Source organism: Pygoscelis adeliae, unplaced genomic scaffold, assembly GCF_000699105.1.
Source record: "Pygoscelis adeliae isolate BGI_AS28 unplaced genomic scaffold, ASM69910v1 Scaffold263, whole genome shotgun sequence".
In the NCBI taxonomy this organism is placed as follows: domain Eukaryota; kingdom Metazoa; phylum Chordata; class Aves; order Sphenisciformes; family Spheniscidae; genus Pygoscelis; species Pygoscelis adeliae.
Window position 1 is genome coordinate 96,345 of NW_008824552.1, and position 17,344 is coordinate 113,688.

General features: G+C 39.4%; 1 protein-coding gene across 1 annotated transcript in view; it reads left to right on the forward strand.

Moving 5' to 3' along the window:
• Positions 1–2,620: 2,620 nt before the first annotated feature.
• The window catches only part of RSF1 (remodeling and spacing factor 1), a 41,629-nt gene continuing 26,905 nt past the window's right edge, over positions 2,621–17,344 (forward strand). Inside the window, exons 1-5 of the mRNA XM_009321925.1 lie at positions 2,621–2,710; positions 7,121–7,213; positions 7,897–8,102; positions 10,105–10,262; positions 13,486–15,224. Of these exons, the coding sequence (XP_009320200.1) occupies positions 2,654–2,710; positions 7,121–7,213; positions 7,897–8,102; positions 10,105–10,262; positions 13,486–15,224 (2,253 nt within the window). The 5' untranslated portion in view covers positions 2,621–2,653. The remainder of the gene's footprint in view (positions 2,711–7,120; positions 7,214–7,896; positions 8,103–10,104; positions 10,263–13,485; positions 15,225–17,344) is intronic.

Consider the following 17,344-nt stretch of genomic DNA (forward strand, 5'->3'; position numbering starts at 1 on the left):
GTTAATTAAATTAAATGAATTAAAAGTTAAAGTGATGGAGGTTCAGCGCATTTCTGAGATGGCCGAAACGTTAGTCTCGTTTACTAGTGCACTCCTACTCCTTGCCAAATAAGTGTTATAGGAAAGGATGGATTTTCTACCACTCCTTAGCCTTCCTACCACCCCTCCCTGAGCTGGTATTTCTGGACAAGTCAGGTGTACGCTGCTGCATGTGATCCATACATTATTTACAGTCGCTTTGGTTTCAATACAGAGTTTGTTTCTCAGTCCCATAGGCTTCTGCTCCTGCTGTAGTTCAGGCACCCTGGCTGGTCAGGCTGCGCTTCACAGGCTCACTAGCTTCTGCCTGCAGATGGGACATCAGTTTTCTTCTCCTAAAGTCCCACCTCATCCCTTGGAACGAGGAGGATAGCGTGTGATTCCTCTAAGTGCTTACTAGGGAACTGATGAAAAGCCAGCCTGGAGATCCAGTCGTTAATATCGTTGTGATACATGAAAGCCATCTTGAAAGGGTAATAAATAAATGGAGGATTAATTTGAAATGTTTTGTGAAGCTTATTTGTGAAAATAACCACATTGATACATCATCAAGATCCTAGAAATGCCGGAGCTGAAATACTGGAATCTCAGAAAGGAAGTGAGGTTTCTGTAGGTACTAACACAAATCACAGTAAGTGCTGACCAAGGGTGTGCAAAATTACTTTCCAATTTTTGAATTTTTAACATTCTCCATTTCTTCTCAGACTAACGTTCTAGCAAAGATTTTTGTGGTGACTGGGGATTTGATTATTTGAAACAAATCACCCGTGCTTCTTTAAACTGGGATTGCAATCAGTATGTACCCATTAAAAAGAGATCTGATTAAAACCAACCAAACAAACAAAGATGCAGAACAAAAGCTTTGATCCAGCAAGGTTTTGAATGCTCTGGCTCAGTTTCATGTCATGCAAACACAAGCTGAGGTTTAATTGTATGAGTTGACTTTGATAGAATTGCTCATGTGTAGAAAGTGCTTTGTGCTTAATTTTGTTAGTGCCAAGTGCTCGGCACCTACTAGGGTTAAGACCTTTGATCTTGTTCCTTTTAAAATATGCGGTAGTTTAAAATGTTGAAGTGCATCAATTTTCAGGAAAAGCAAGGAGGAGATGTGCTAGGGTTTTTCAATCTGCAATGGTAACGGAAACTATGAATGGAATAAAAGAAGTCAGGGCTAGTTAAGAGTTGCTTAACAAATTAATTACATTTAAAGGAAGTCTCTTTTTGGGTACCGGGCTGCTACTTTATATATTTATTGAAGAAGTGAGTTTGTGCATTAAATTTCTGGTTGCGAACCGGCAGAGGTGATCTACTTCTGAAACAACACAAGCATTTTCATCCAACGGATATTTTACCAACTCGCTATGATCACCTGAAAATAGAGGCATTTGATAGAAAAACAAATATCAGTTAGGTGAAATCGAGTTCAATATTGAAAAGATTCACACAGATGCTAAGATGTTGTATAAAGAAATAGCATCTCAGTAATGTCTAGTTTAGAGCAGACACATTTGGTGTCCTAGCTGTTTATCCTGTGTCAGGTAGTGCTACTGGACCAGCAGGAAAACCGTAATCGTAAATCATGATCATAAACGTTCTTGGGTTTTAAACTTTTAAAGCGTGTGTGCATAGAATAATGAAAGTGGTTTCAGAAAACAAAATTGTATGCAAGGAGTATAGAAATAAAAATACTTGAAAAGTTCATTTCTTTAAGTTTTTCTGAACAAATTACAAATAAGAAAGCTCACGTCACTGGGCATGTATAGTTGCATTAATAATTATCAGTTACGTGTTCTTAAAAAGTTATACTGCTCCCTGGCTTATAAAATGGGTGTTCTGCAAATTTGCCACTTGGTGGTGCCAGATTGATTTACAAATCACAGATGTGAGCTGAGACGAGATGTTGAAGTTGTATCTGAGGAGCGTACACCAAGAGATAAGTAAAATTTGGTCGGAAGACTTCGATTCTGTGATTGCGCTGGTGCAGCTGTACTCGGCAGCAGTTCTGGCCTCCATCCCTCAAGCCCCAGACCTCGAGTCCCTCTCTGTCCCTCCAGTACGCGGGAGAGTAAGTATATAGCAAAGCTACATCTGTGAGGACCAAGTTTCTGGAACGTTTCTCCCATACCATGCACCCAGCCAAAAATAGTTTGGGTTCAGTGATATTCCAGGCACGGTGCAGAAGATGGCTTTGGGGTTTCTGGAGGCAGCTGCAGGTGTGCTGCTTGCAGTAGTATTTTTGTAGGTGTTTGACCGGCATTGTTCCTGTCCAGTTGTTGTTTTAATGCTGCCAAAATTTTTACGTATTTATCACTGAGGTCTGTTTCCTTGAGTTTAAGGAAGGGCGATGATCACCGTAAATGTCAATCTAGACAAAAAGACCCATGTGATTAAATTAACCTTCCTCCTCAGTTGCAGGGCTGCTCTTCGGCAGACTTTACGTTACTGTGTTTTATTAAAATTTCTCCATGTGTCAGTGTTTCAGCGTTATCACTGTTTAGCATTGAAGTATATTTGCACCAGACTTCATAACTTCTTTTGTTTTTTCTTTTTTTTTTTCTCTCTCTCTCTCAATACTGCAGTTCCAAAAGAATTGGTGGAGCTTCACTTGAAACTGATGAGAAAGATTGGGAAGTCTGTCACGGCAGACAGATGGGAAAAATATTTGATCAAGGTACAATATGCGCGTTGTATTATTCTGCAATGCTGGAATATGGTTATGATGAGCTGTTGTGTCCGCAACCCCTGGTATGAATTACAGCGAGCCTTGGGTTGTGTGGTGGCCAACATCGATGTGCGTGCCCAGACTTCAGTTGCGTAAGATCCCAGCTTAACTTTCAGTCTGCCTAGGCTTATGTAAAAAAAAAAAAAATCTCTGAAAACAGACAAAATCTTCTGCACGTAAAAGAGTGTACACGTTCATACTTGGTAGTAAAATATTTTTTTGAGCTTTAAGAGCCTAAATAAAGAAGGAGATTTAGTAGCCTGCAAACGGGCTAAATTGAGCAGAGAGATTTACACGGTAACAATTCATTGGTATATCAGTTGTCTGGGTATGATTTAATTATTGTGATTTGGTTGGTATTCATACAGGGACTAACCATACGGAGTTCTTGTAGCATGTGTTAATAATAAATGAAAGTGTTGCAGTGATTTCTATCGGCATGCTCAGAATGGCACAGCTAAGGTGAAAATGCAGTTATGCATCAGCAGAAATACAGCATCCCATTGTTTTACATAATTCTCTGTTGGTATTTTAATTGTGGCTGTGCCATTGTTGGCACCTTACATGCAAATAGTTTTCAGTTTAAAGAATTTACACTGTTTCGGAAAATAAAAATATACAGATATTGGATATGGCTATGTTCCACGTGTCTTAAATCCACAAAAATGTAGTCTTGGTGTAGTCTGTACAGCCACGATCGCATCTTACTTAAAAATACAGCATTACGGTAACAGCAACGATACCAATAAAGGCACTTGGCAAATCCAGTTGCAGTTTGCCCCCTTAGTGCTCTCTATAAGCTTTATAGAGACGGGGATTTGTCCCGAGGTTTGTGTAGTCTTAAGATGATGATGATGTTTTTAGGACTGGGAGTATGTCAGGAAATCACCTGCTGAAGGGCCTTAGCTTAAATCTGACCTCTTAACCAGTTGTGAAGTATTTATGATGATGTTTTAAAATAATAATGTAATAATTTACGTAACTTTTGTGTACTTCGTATATTACCAAGTACTGTGGTTACTGAGTTGTGTTCAATTCCTTAATATACCAAAAAGCCATTGCAGCAAGCTGAGAAAACCCAACTCTGACTAGTGAACTTACGTACCGCGCTGAAACCCCTCACCACCTGTGTGGTAAGCAGAAAGCCGAGAGATAAAAGTTTATGAGGGGAGTAGTTTGGAAAATCTTCCTTCAGCAGGCACTGGAAGGATGGGAAAGTGGTAAGGAAACCCTCCCACACACCCCTGTTAAGACCAAGTAGGCGGTAATAAATTCTACTTCATTTATCAGTCTCCAGAGCTAACTTGAGGCTCATTCTAGCCGGTGGTTCAAAGGAACCTTGAAGAACAAAAGAATTTGAATATAACTAATTAGAGAGGTATGCTAATCCCGTCCCTATTTCAAAGGAGCATAATTAATTTGGAAAAACAATGAAGAGTATTGGGAAATGCCACAAAAGCCAGGAAAGACTGAAAAGGTGTGGAACCATTGAGAGCGTTCTTCCTAGGTGCCTGCGGTATTGTTTGACACGCTATTGACATACTCGAAGAGGCAATGTTGACCTGATTTTTTTTCCTTTCTTGGAAACTACTAACGTGTTGCTTTGCTAAAAGAGGGTTTGATACATTCTAGATCTGACCATTTTCTTTTCTTATTTAGGAGGACACTTTAAGTGGAGGACATTCAAACGTACATGCTCTTCATATTTATGCATACATGTATTATTATGTTTTGTTTATATACCAGCTGTTTATACGATATGCTTTATTTGACTGTCATGCTTATAAAGAGCATCATAAAAAAAAATTGTCTCTAAGCTGTGGCTGGTATTTTGACAGATGAATGTATTTTGGGATAGGAAGTGAACGTGGCAGTTGAGAGTTCTTTCCCTTCCCTCTTCTGATGGTGACCCACCCAAGTTGGCTCACCAGCATACACACTGGTCTTTTTTGGAAGAAAATGGCTACAGGGCTCCAGGAATCTGACTTTTCTCCTCTGCGCAAGGAACGTATGTGGTCATGTATGACCGAGGTAAAGAACTGGCTTGTCCTTAAACGTTTGAACAACTAGGAGGAACTGTCCAGCTTAGCTTTTTTTGAGAAACGCGTAGTTGAGTTAATTCAGACTGCACTGTCTCCTGGCAGAATGCTTTACTTGACTATTGTCAAACATATTTTGCATTTTTAGATAAGATTTCTCCGGACCGGTCCATCTGGAGCCTTCAACCCTGAAATCGGCACGTTCTGAACGCACTGTCTTTTCTGCCCCGATTGTTAGCATTCAGGCGTCTGTAGTCCCACCCAGGCAGACTCCTCTGTGTCTTTCACCTTCCCATTTTCGTTGTTTAAAATGAACATTTGGAGCGGGGTAATAGGAAGTGTCAGATGCCATCGTAGTTGCTTTGGAAATATTTGGGAGCGTGAGCCGTTTCAGCGCCTCTTTTGCAGGGTGGGAAGGTGCTGACCACGCTTTAGCACGCAGAAGCCGGCTGCTCCCGCAAGCTGCAGGTTGTTGATCAGTGTGAAACGTCCCTCTCCATGAAGGCAGAGACTAACATTTCAGCAGATTCAGGAATCAGAGATCTGCCGTTCAGGGTTGTGACAGCACTTGTCAGGAGAAAGTACGATCATCTGGTTTTTAATTGTCAAAATGTAGTCATCTCAGTTTGAACAGATGCTTCATCAGCTCTGATGTCTCTCAGCTTTTGCTTTGACAATCATACACTTCCACAGCGCATGAAACTTCTCATTATTGCTTTCATACTTAATGAGTAAGTACTGAACAGCGGCTGGCACATGCCCTTAGCAAGGGTTTTGATACACAGTTTCCCAGCGTTCTTCATGCTACATCATTGAAGGTGGGAGAGAAAGCAGAGCAGCCTTGTTTTGTGAGCGAGCAGCCGTTGTCTCTCCCTGCGAGCTTTGGCTTTGCGTCAGAGAAGTGCCTGTGTAATGTTCCCTAACCTCGGAGCAGGAAAAACTGCTCTCCAGCGGGATTCGTTGTGACCAGAGAGCACGCTCTTCACTGTCCTCTGTAGGTTGTAGCTTAAAGTCAGAGTGTGATTTATGGTGTGGCTGAGCCGATCTAATCGCAGGCTTACCCTTGGGTCACTTACAGAGCGGTGTCAGTACTAGGGATAGCAGAGGGCGGGTGGCACGGCTGTGGGGACAGGGGAGGGGTAGTGGCACCTTTCTTGGTTGTAGCCCACGTGGAGTTTTACAGCACATATCAGCTGGTCTGTACTTCTGGTGGGTGAAATTTAGGGTTATTTTTGCTGCTGTTTCCAGAGAAAGCTGCTTTCAGATGTGATTTGAGTTTTTAAGTAGCTTAGTGACTGTATCTTGTGTTTAATAGTAATTTGGTGATTGGGAGACTACCCTGTTTCGACTGAGTCCATTCAGCGGGGTTTTGATTCCTTGCAGACTGGAGGGCAGTGGTGCCTTGTGTGCTAATTTGGACAGTCGTGATTCAACAGTGGCATTTCAAAATAATCTCGACTGGAGGTGTAGCTGTGATTAGCTTTTGCCTCCTTCTAATGAGTGTTTCCACTAGGGTAGCCTCACTGATTGGAGATCCCACTATGTGTCCTCCATTGAGAAGCAGCTCTTCTCTGTTCATGGGAGTTGTCTTAAGCATGTCAGAGTTGTTTAGGAGGAGAGGGAATTTATTCTCCACCGTTATTATTGGAGCTCCTGCTGATTCAATCTGTTTATCCTCTACTACCACTTTTTTTTGTGTGTTCTGGTTTTTTTTCCCCATATTGGTGTCATGGAATTTATTTGCTTTAAGTAAATGAAAATTGGCTATACTTCTAATATTTTAAAATATTTATCAAATGGCTTGAGGCCCAAGATATTTAGTGTTTTCTAAAGAACAATAATCCCACAGTGTGGAGTGAATATCAGTTGCATTTGTTATCTGCGGTGCAGTGGTAGGACTTAGGGGCCCCACGAGAGCTTGGCAGCTTATGTGCCAAGTGCTGTAAAGACATGTAGTAAGAAATCGCATCTGCTCAAGAGAATTTATATTCCAAATAGACAAGTCAGAAATAGAAAAACGGGAGAGTTTGCACAGCAAAGACAAGGATACCTTCCCAGCTCAGAGTTCTGCTGCCTAATTTAAGAGCTTTAGAGAAGGTGGTGGTGATCAGGACCTCGATGATGTACTCTTCCATGGAGATTTGCCAGTGCTTCTCAGCCTACTCCAGTTTTATTTTTTTATTTTTGTGTGAGGCTTTCTGACTTGCAGTCCTGAAGAGAACCTGTATAATTGCTCCTGCAGTAAGGTACTATTAATATAAAAGTTCAGAGTTGCTTTTATCCACTAACCCTAGCAATCTTTTTATTTTGTTCGTGACAGATATGCCAAGAATTCAACAGCACTTGGGCTTGGGAGATGGAAAAAAAAGGATATCTAGAAATGAGTGTTGAATGCAAACTGGGGATTCTGAAGGTACGCATTCATCAGCTAAGTTCCTAAATGACTTTTTCTGTGTTCCCTTAAATATCTTGGAGATCTTGCTTTCTCACTCACTTAAATGTCGTGCGGGTTTAGCTTGACTGAACCGTAAGTAGCTGTACTGCATGCGGAGCTGATCCTGTAACAGGCATGGTGCTCATGGTAGTGGGTTGGACCCCAACTGAATGTAACACTTTGCATATTTTTCACACTTTGTATGAAAATTGTTTTGTCAGGAGCTATTTGCCTGTGCAGTACACTTAAAATGCTTGAGGTTGCAATTAGATAAGCTTGTCTGAATTCCAAAGGCAAAGATGGGACTTCATCTTTTCAAGCCTTGAGAAAACTGTCAGGGTTGGTTCCAAGTTAACTTTGTGTTTTATTGTAGAATGAGAGCATTTGTACTATGTAAAAAAAAAAAAAAAAAAAAAACTTTCTAAGCTGGCCAGTGGAGGGAAAAAAAACAAACCAAAACTCCAACAACTAAATAAAAATTGTCTCTCATTTAAAAACAGCATGATCTGGGGAAAAAAAACCTGGTAGCTATAGCTAACTCACAGATCTGATAAAGGCCTAAAAAGAAGTTCCAAATTACACTGAAAGGAAATGACCTGACTTTCTTATTTCTGTTTGTAGTTTGGTATTCTAACAGTCTTTCTACTTTCGTACTTTTTCAGTATCTCTGTGAATGTCAGTTTGACGACAATCTAAAGTTTAAGAATATAATTAACGAGGAGGATGCCGATGCCATGCGTCTTCAGCCCATTGGTCGAGACAAGGATGGCCTGATGTATTGGTACCAGCTGGACCAAGAGCATAATGTCAGGATGTACATAGAAGAACAGGATGACCAGGATGGATCCACGTGGAAGTGCATCGTTAGGTATTCTGGGTTTTTTTTTCCTTATTTTGTAGGGGTTTTAGCTATTTGAGTGTGGTTCAGAAATTTATGTCAATAAATCTCCGTTTCTCTCAGAGTAGAATTCATGACAGTGGGATCTTCTGCCTTCACGTGTTTGTTTTAGCGAAAAACCATGTACGGAAATAACTCGCTGATTTGTTGGTAACAGCCAGCATGCAGTTTGTTTTCTGCTTAATCAAGCTACAATGGATATATGGAAAGGGTACCAAGGGAAGACTCTATTGAGGCCGATGGCTCCATATTGCTCACTGGCCAGCTAAATGCCTCAGGAAATGGAGGACTCCTCTTGCTTCTTTAACTTCTGCCCTATTAAGACAATTACAAGTGGACAGTTTTGTCCTTGGGGGAATTACCTTGCAATTTTAACTTCACGGAACTACAAAACTGTTGACAATACAAATAGGCACGACAAATCTTCTGCAGTAGAAGTCAGCCCATAGATCACTAAAGGTGAGGGGCGTGACGTTGATGCAGACTGACATGTGTACATGACTCAGTGCCTCTGGGTCTCAGTTGCTGCAGATTGGTCTGTTAATATTTTAATGATATTTTAGCTTCAGACTTAACAGTTCTTTGTGATTCTTGTTACATATTTTGTTTTTCACTTTCCGACTCTGAGCAAAGTACATGGAATCTTACAGGAAAAAATTAGTTTGAAATTTGTTTCATATCTACCCGTTACCCACTTTTAATTTATCTCCATGTAAACTTTTTTAATTTGATGAGTTCCAAGTGGATTTTAAACTGGACGCAGCAGAACCAACTCTGACTTAAAAAGTGCATAGAGATGTAAAAATAGACCTAAAAAAAGTCAAATGATGTTTTTTCTGTTTGTAAACTTTCATTTTTGTATCTGCAGCTTATTTACATATCCATAACTTCAGTGACCAAGGGAGTCACATGAAACTGTTTAAACCACTGTCAACGGGCCATAAAATGATAAGCGTTACTACCAGTGAAATTTAGACGGCTGTTGTTTGTGAATAAAATAAATGTGTCTAAACAAACCAGTCAAGAGCTGAGCGGTGTTTATCTCTTCATGCATTATAGACTCCAGACATCAATGCCAAAAGCGGAAGAAGTCGGGGTTCTGCTGGGAGAGTTCTGACACTCCACGCTCACAGCAGAAAATGTATTGTAACAGTAACGCATTGTAAAATCAGAAACGGTTTTAAACCCGTGCGATTCCACATCTCGGGGCTGTTGCACTTCCAGGCTTCCTTTTTTTTTTTTCCTGTAAACCTGGGCAAAACAAGTTGCTGAATGTTGACTCTGAAAGAAGAAATGCAAGAGCCTTGTTATTCTAGTCTATTACGAAAACAATGACTCTGTTTAATCATCGCTGAAATTCATCATACATGAAGGTGGTGGTTTTTGTAGTTAGATGTCCAGTTTGAATAAGGAGTTACAGCGTGCTGAGGTTGGCACGCATAGAGATGCGTGAACGTCTTCTCGCTATCATAACTCGAGTAGCTGGAGTTTTCTATAGACAACTTGGTATGTTTGCTACGTGTGCTTAGGATGGGTACTTGCAAAAAGTATCTAAATTACTTAACTGCTTTTGAAAATTCCGCTTGAACGATGTGGTTGCTCCTTTGGTGCATGAGCAGAAAACTACAACTTCCTCTCTGCTGAGAGAAAAAAGAAATTGCAAAGAAAAATTAGTGAGGATTGGTAAGAGCGTAACAAATAAAAGAATAATAGTAGCAGGTTGGATCCAGACCCAACAGGCCTTGAGTCGAGATAGGTAAGGTCCTTCCAAAAATGTGATTTTATTTTGGTATGGATAAATCGGCAGGTTTCTGACTCTGAAGCTGCAGCTACTCTGGTGGGCCAGGCTTGTGCTTGTATGTAAGGTTTTCGGGGCAGCATTCATTTAAGCAGATGGTGTTTGTTTATTTTTTATGAATCCCTTCGGGGTAAGTGGCTTATCAGACACTATGTTTTTTCTTCTGTCATCTAGAAACCGCAATGAGCTTGCCGAGACCCTTGAGCTCTTGAAAGCACAAATTGATCCTGCCCTGTTGAAAAACAACAGTTCTCAGCAGGAGAATTCATCACGTGAAAGCCCAAGCATAGAAGACGAAGACACCAAAAAGGGTGAAGAAGCATCTACACAAGGTTTTCTGCCTTCTTTTCTCAGATTTTAAATGTTGTGCTGTGGCAATGTTAGAATTTTCAACTTCATGAAAAGTTACCGTGTTAGATTAGGACTTAAAAAAAAAAAAAAACCAAAACCCCACAAAAAATGTTTCTGTTCAAAGTATATCAAGTAAATATTGAATACTTTGAAATTATAAATATTATTGGAGGTTTTTAGTGCATATTTAGGCTCAAGAGTTCATTTATAAGAAGAAAGCTGTGTATAAATTGTTTTTTAAGTAATTTTATTTTTGCTGTACATTTTGTATTGTAAGTACAGATGTATTTACATGTATTGTAAATACTCGTCATTGTATGTTTTTGTGGAGCACTGAACTGTTGCCAAACTTTTCCTGTTCTAGCAACATTAAAATTTTAAGAAGAAAAAAAATCTGTTTGTGCAATGCCATGATTGAAATCAATACAGCATTGGGTGTGGTGTTTATTTTTGCTTTGGAGTTTGAATCAAAAAATATAGGTTGCTTCCTCAACTGTGTCATAATCGACATTTTTCAAGAAGACATGAGCTTAAGTTAAAACAATTTAAAATACTAAAATATTTTAGAAGTGAAGTGGTCCTTAGCTGCCTCCACTGTTCTTATTAAGAAAGAACCTTTTTTCCTTCCTTATTATCATGTCATTGCACGTATTTAACAACTTAGCTGACTTGTTGGTCTGTGCATTGGTTTTACGAAGTGTCAGTATCAGTTAGCCTGAAGTATTTTGTGGTATAAGAAACTGTTCTTTTTTAGGTTATGAAAAGCTAAAAGCTTGTTATCCCAAGTAATTTTACCCCAGTTACTACCTGGTATTACTATTTTGTTAAGAAACAGGAAAAGATTTTCACAGTCAGAAACAGGATATAAGGATTCCACTGTGTTAGTATGTGTTACTTGAAATCTGTTTACGTGCATTTGATATATGGAATTAGCCAAGGCCTGTCTTGGCTCCGAGTATCAGAGAGAGACTTGCTACTTTATTCTCATTCTTTGCAACAAACAGCGTAGAACAGAAGAAATAAATAAAAAACTTAGGTAAAATTTGAGTTGTTGTGGAAGCATTAAAAGACTGCTGTAGAAATTGCAGTAAATTGGGATGAACACCATCAGAATTGTCTTTCAGTCTAAGGCATTTCCAATATCTAACTGTGCACATAAGTGACAACGTAACCCGCGGGGTTACCAATGCTGCAGAATTCATCCTAAGTACTGATTTTGCCTTTGTCTCACTAAAAATTGATCAAGCCAGCTTAAATCACCTAATCGAGATCTCCCCTTCAGATACGGTTTTACTTTCCTTTGAATTCAGGAGGAGCCTTTTGAAAACATTTTAATAAATGTCCCCAAATCCTGTGGCACACTCACCTGGGTCAGTGCTTGCATTAGGCTGCCCATTGATGGAAAATCACTCCTGGCCACCAGTCCCATGTACGGAATGAACGATGAAATTACTGGCACGTGCAGTGATTTAAGCGCAGTCGGCGTATTCACAGAGCACTACGTAGAGCCTTTCCGTTGAGAAGCTGTAGTAATTCTGCCTGTTAGCCCAAGGACTGCGCTCAAAGCCCTTCCAGGGTACAGTGAAAACATACTGGAAGACCTGGTACCTGTTTGCTTTGGCCGCTTCCCAAATAGCATTAAATTAGTTCACACAAAAATAAGGTAAACTGAACCTTACCATGATGCTTACATGTTTTTTTACTAGCCTGATTGATGGACTCGAATAGTTTTAAGACAGCTTGTGCATCAGCTGAGTCATTTTGTATATATGAATGCTTTATGAGCAGTTCGGGGAGTTAAACTGTAGAGCAAGCGTTGATTTTCAGTATAGAGAAGTTGTGGGGATTCTGGTGATCCTTGATGTTAGAAGTTTGGGAGAAGGCAGCAGGTGATGGGAAGAAACGGCTGAACAAAGTTCAGGCAGAAAGAAGTGAAGGGAGGACGGAAGAATTCGGACATGGGAAAAAAAATCTCATTCTCACTGTTACAGACAAATGTCTTTAAAGAGGCAGCTTTTACGTTACAAGGGCTGAGTGGGGACTGCTCCTGTGGAGGGGAAAAAACCAGCCTTCAGCTTTCAAAATGTTATCGCCTCCGGTGCCTTAGGGATGCATCTCTCACTGCTGGACTAATTGCTGAGACTTATTTGGATACATGCTCGGAGGGAGAGGGGAGAGGTAGAAAAAGAAATTGTCCTTTTGTTTGGAGTTAGGGCATGCTTGCAATAACGTCTTCCAGGTGGCAGAACATGCTGTTATGGTGTACGCAGTGCTATTACGTTTGCTTTTTTCTAATTAGTTCTATCCCTAGCTGACTCAAAAAGTATGGTGGAATAAAAAAGCCTGAGGTATTAAGAGGCTGCAGTAATGATAAATAATAGGCTTAAGTACGTAGTAACAAAATAGTTGCATGGCTTCTTCTGAATGCTGGAACTGTACTTTAAGCCCTAACGATCTAAAAATGACTTAGCAAAGTAGGCATTACCTAATTCTCTAAGCTCTGCAGGTTTTTCTGGCATATGCTGCTACTCACTGTGCTTGTTTTAGAAATGGCAGGTGAAATGAACGTAGAATATTGTCTGTTACTTGTGTTTTGATAGTATGTAGGAGATGTAGTCATTGTCCAGAGAATCTAGGTGAATTTTGCCGTAAGCTCTAATGTTGAACGCCTTTTTCTCTGAACTGTTGAAATACAATAGTTAAGTATTTCTTGAATAAAAACGTGTACAAACAGGGGACGGATTTCCATGTGGAATTTCACTTGAAGACCGTGGAATCTCACACCACGTTCTGGTCTGTGAAATAATTCAGAAACTCAAGTGAGACTTCAAGTGGATGCTTTGTGCGCTCGCTACTTAGGTTTTATCTGTCCTCTGAAAGTATTGTGGCACTACTGAAGAAGGGGCTGAAATGTCTGTATAAAGAAGGATAAGTCTAGAATTCTGCCGATAGCTTCTGAAATTTAGGTTTATCTTGGTACATAATTAAACTGAACTGTGATTCTGTAGCTAAAAATTGGCAACCCACTCATTTAATGACAGTGTTAAACAAGCCAGACTCCTAATAATTCCATGAGAAGAAGGGTTCATTTGCGGGGGACTTTGGGTTGTTGGGTTTTTCAGATACGCCTTTGCTTTGATGGATGCTCTTTGTAATCCTGTAGGTCCCCTGGTTGTTTCATAGTTGTTTTTTCTCTGTCAACAGAAAATCAATTAAAAATCAAAGAAGAAAAAGAGGAGGTGGAGGAACAGTCCGTGGAATTGGAAAGCCTTCCTCTTCCCATGGTCAAAGAAGACGAAAATATGCTGAAAACGGAGAAAGTGGAAGAAAAAGAAATTATAAAATTGCCAGTAATAGTAAAATTAGAGAAACCTTCAGAATACAATGAAGAAAAGCAAACTGTCAAAGAAGAAAGTGACTCCTTTAAAGAAAATGTCAAGCCTGTTAAAGTAGAGGTGAAGGAAAACAAAACAGAACCAAAAGACTTAAAAGAAGTAAAAAGTTGCGCGGACAAAATAGCAGTTCATGAGCCGGAGAGGTTAGAATTTTGTGTTAATGTCAAAACTCCCCAAGAAATTGTGGAGAAATCTGTGGAAGAAAGTGAGAAACTTAAAAATGACCAGCAGGCGAAAATACCGCTTAAAAAGCGAGAGATCAAGCTGACGGATGACTACGACAGTCCGATAAAGGGGCCCCTATGTAAATGCGTTACTCCAACAAAGGATGTCGTGAAGGAAGAAGGGAAACCAGAAGAAGAAGCTTTTAAGAGAGTCCCTACAATTACTGCTTTATGTCCTGATGGGAAAGTGCTGGTAAATGGAGAGGTTAGCTGTGAAAAGATAACCCCAAGTGTCATACAAAATAATAAGTCAGAACACTCTGCTAGCACAAAGGAAGACAGCGGCTCATTAAAAGAGAGAAATGGAAAAAGCGGGGAAAAGGTATCAGACTCCCTAAAGGTATCAGACTCTGTCAGTAAAATTATAAAAGCGTGCGAGGTTGAGAAAAATGCAGTAACTGTGGTGAAAGAGATCGGGGCCGTGGTCTCTGAGGTTTCTAATCAGAAAGTGCCTTTAAAGGAGGAATCTAGTCCTGTGGAGAAAGAGTCCCTTGATGGCACAACTACTGAAATGGTAGTGGAAGAGTCTTCAAACTCTGAAGACTGTGCCAAAACAACTGAAGAGAAACTAGCCGTGAAAATCAAAAAGGACAGACTACCGCCACCCAAAGAATGTTTGGAGAAGCTAGAGAAGTCCACAAAGGCATCTGCTCCTGCAGAACTGCCCAAGCTTGCACTGTCTGATGAAGAGGCTTCGAAAAGTAAAGGTGAGTCTGAGGAGAAACCTCATTCTCCAAAAGCTGCTGGGACGCCCCCTTCATCTGCCTCTCCCGTTGCTTTGGAGAAGCCTGTTTTGGAAAAGGAGGGCTCTGATAGTAAAACGGCTCTGCCCGAGGAGAGCAAAGCAGAAGAAAAACCTAGCCCTGAAAAACAAGAGGAAGAGCCGGAAGCTGCCAAGACAGAGCCAGACAGATTAGATGATGCCCACGCTTCTAATCTAGAGGATTCTTCAGAGAGTAAAAAGGAATCTCCACTACCTAAAAGCAAATTTAAATATAAGCTGGTTTCTGAAGAAGAAAGCTGTGTGACAGATAACAAAGAAATAACTTCCGAAAGACAGAAAGAAGGAATTAAATTAACAATCAGGATCTCCAGCCGGAAGAGAAAGACAGAAACACCGCCAGAAGAGGTCAGCATTGGCCGCACGTTAAGGCGATCTCCAAGAATATCCAAGCCTACTCCAAAAGTTGTGGAGACTCGGGATCAGAAACCTGACAAAAAACGACCTGAAGAGGAAGAGGAGAAACCTGCAGCAGCACAAAAACCGGAACGAAAAGAAGATGCAAAAAAACAAGAGAAGGAGTCAAATTCTAAGGTTAACAAGGTAATACAGTTTTATTACCCGGGAATAAAGAATACCCACAGTCTTATCTATAAGGAGAATATACGCTTACATAGGAATATTGAGGATGTTGTTCCTTTGGTCAGCTTTTGCAAGGAACTGGCTTTGCAATCCAGTTAGCGGACTCGACAAATCTAAAAACACCCCCTAAGAGAGTGTTGACTTACCGGTTTATAAAATCGTGTCATTTAACCTAAACTAAGTAGACCAAGTCAACCAGAGTGAATTCTTCTAAGAAATGAAATGATCAGACCTGAGTCAGTCTGGCTGAGTGGCTGAATGGAGACTTCTAGCTCCTGTGGATTTACTAGATGGATACTTGGTGTCTGGTTGGTCAGGATGATCGTAAGCCAAAAAGGAACCAACAAATGGTGAAGAATAAAAAATATTATGACTTCTGTTTCTAGGTGAAGCTAAAGTTACTGTTGTGGTGAGTTCATGATATAATTTAGCTTTTCTCATACATGGGATATACATTTTACTTTGGGTGGAGATATCTTTTTTCATGATAAACTTTTGCTTATGCAGCATAGATCTTAAAAGTGTGTCAGGTAAATACAACACGAAGTTAAACATACGTATGTATAGTGTGCTTCTCAGTCTATGTAATTATAAACACCTTTTATTAATTTATCTTCCATTTTGTACTGGGTGTGGAGTACAAAAGAGAAACAGGGAATAAAGAGTCTGTAGTTTTCAGTGTACTCTTTTTATATCAACTTGAAATCCCATTAATTTTTCCACTGCTATACATTTCCTTACTGATTTTCGTAGTTCTACCAAGACATTCGCATATTTAGGAAGTTTCCTTTCACATACTGCTACATTGAATAACCTTCATAAAATGAACAGTTGATTTTACAAATAGAATGATAACATTTATACTGAAAAACTGTCTCATACATAAAGAAACAAAGACAGTATTCACTTTAAAAATTAATTTTAAGATTTTCATTTAAAAAACCCAAAATCATAGTGATTGTAAGTCCCACAAGTAGTTTTAATTTTGAAGTACTGTTGTTATAACTTGATCTCTTTGTTTTTGAAAGACACAGAGATCTAAAAAGACTTACTTTTCTAGAGAGATTTTAAAATAAATGTGGTAGAGGAAGAAGTTTGAAACTAGTAAGCTTCTGTCATTTTATCGAGATTAAAAATACCCAAATCTTTAACAGGGTATTTTATATTTGTTTTAAAGAAGGGTCTTTAAAAAACAGGTTTGAAATGATGATGATGACATATCATGAAGCCTAAACTTAAACTATCATGGATTTAAAATACATTTGCTACTGAAGTTTAGCGAACAGTAAAATAAAATCGGTAAAGAGCTGGAAATCAATGTTAAGAACCTGAAACAAAATTTTGCTCATATGACAAACACTGCTTTGGTATAAGTCCGTCCTGCAGGATAAATAGAATATTTTGTACATTTTAGTTCATTTGGCTCATTCAGGTCAGTGAGTAGTTTAGTCAAAATTGAAAAATGTTTTGAGTTGGAAAAGCTAGGAAAATTATTTTCCTTTTTCAATGTCTGGTGGGAGGAAACAGTTGTGAGAGAATGACGCCTGTGAGAAACAAGTCAGTTAATGGGAAGGGAAGTTTTTTCTGTTTGGTACGTTGCTTTCAATACAAAATATCCTAGTTGCAGAAAGTCGTTTTAACTAATACAAAATAATATTCTGAATTTTAATTGAATTCTGGTTTTCATCCAAAGTATGTTTTAAACAAGTAACTAGTAAAGCTTAACACACTTAGAGAATAAGAGATGTCATTTTCCACTGTTTAAAATAAAAAGGTGGAAAGTCCAAGTAAATGCATGGTAAGACATATGGTTGCTTTACTACACTGGATACGACACGGAGGGGTAGACGCCCCTTCGATTAGCAAAAAAGAAGCATCAAGTGAATCAGTTTTCACTTAAGAAAAATAAAGGAAGAGTATAAACGTGAAAGAAGACCTTGATATAAGTTATGCACTTAAAAGGTGCAGTGATTTTATTTCAGAAAAGTATGCCCACCTTAGAGGAAAGCACCAGAAACACTGAAGTTAATATCCTTCTGAGAACACAAACGTGTTTCCTAAAGCGAAATAAAAGGCACAAA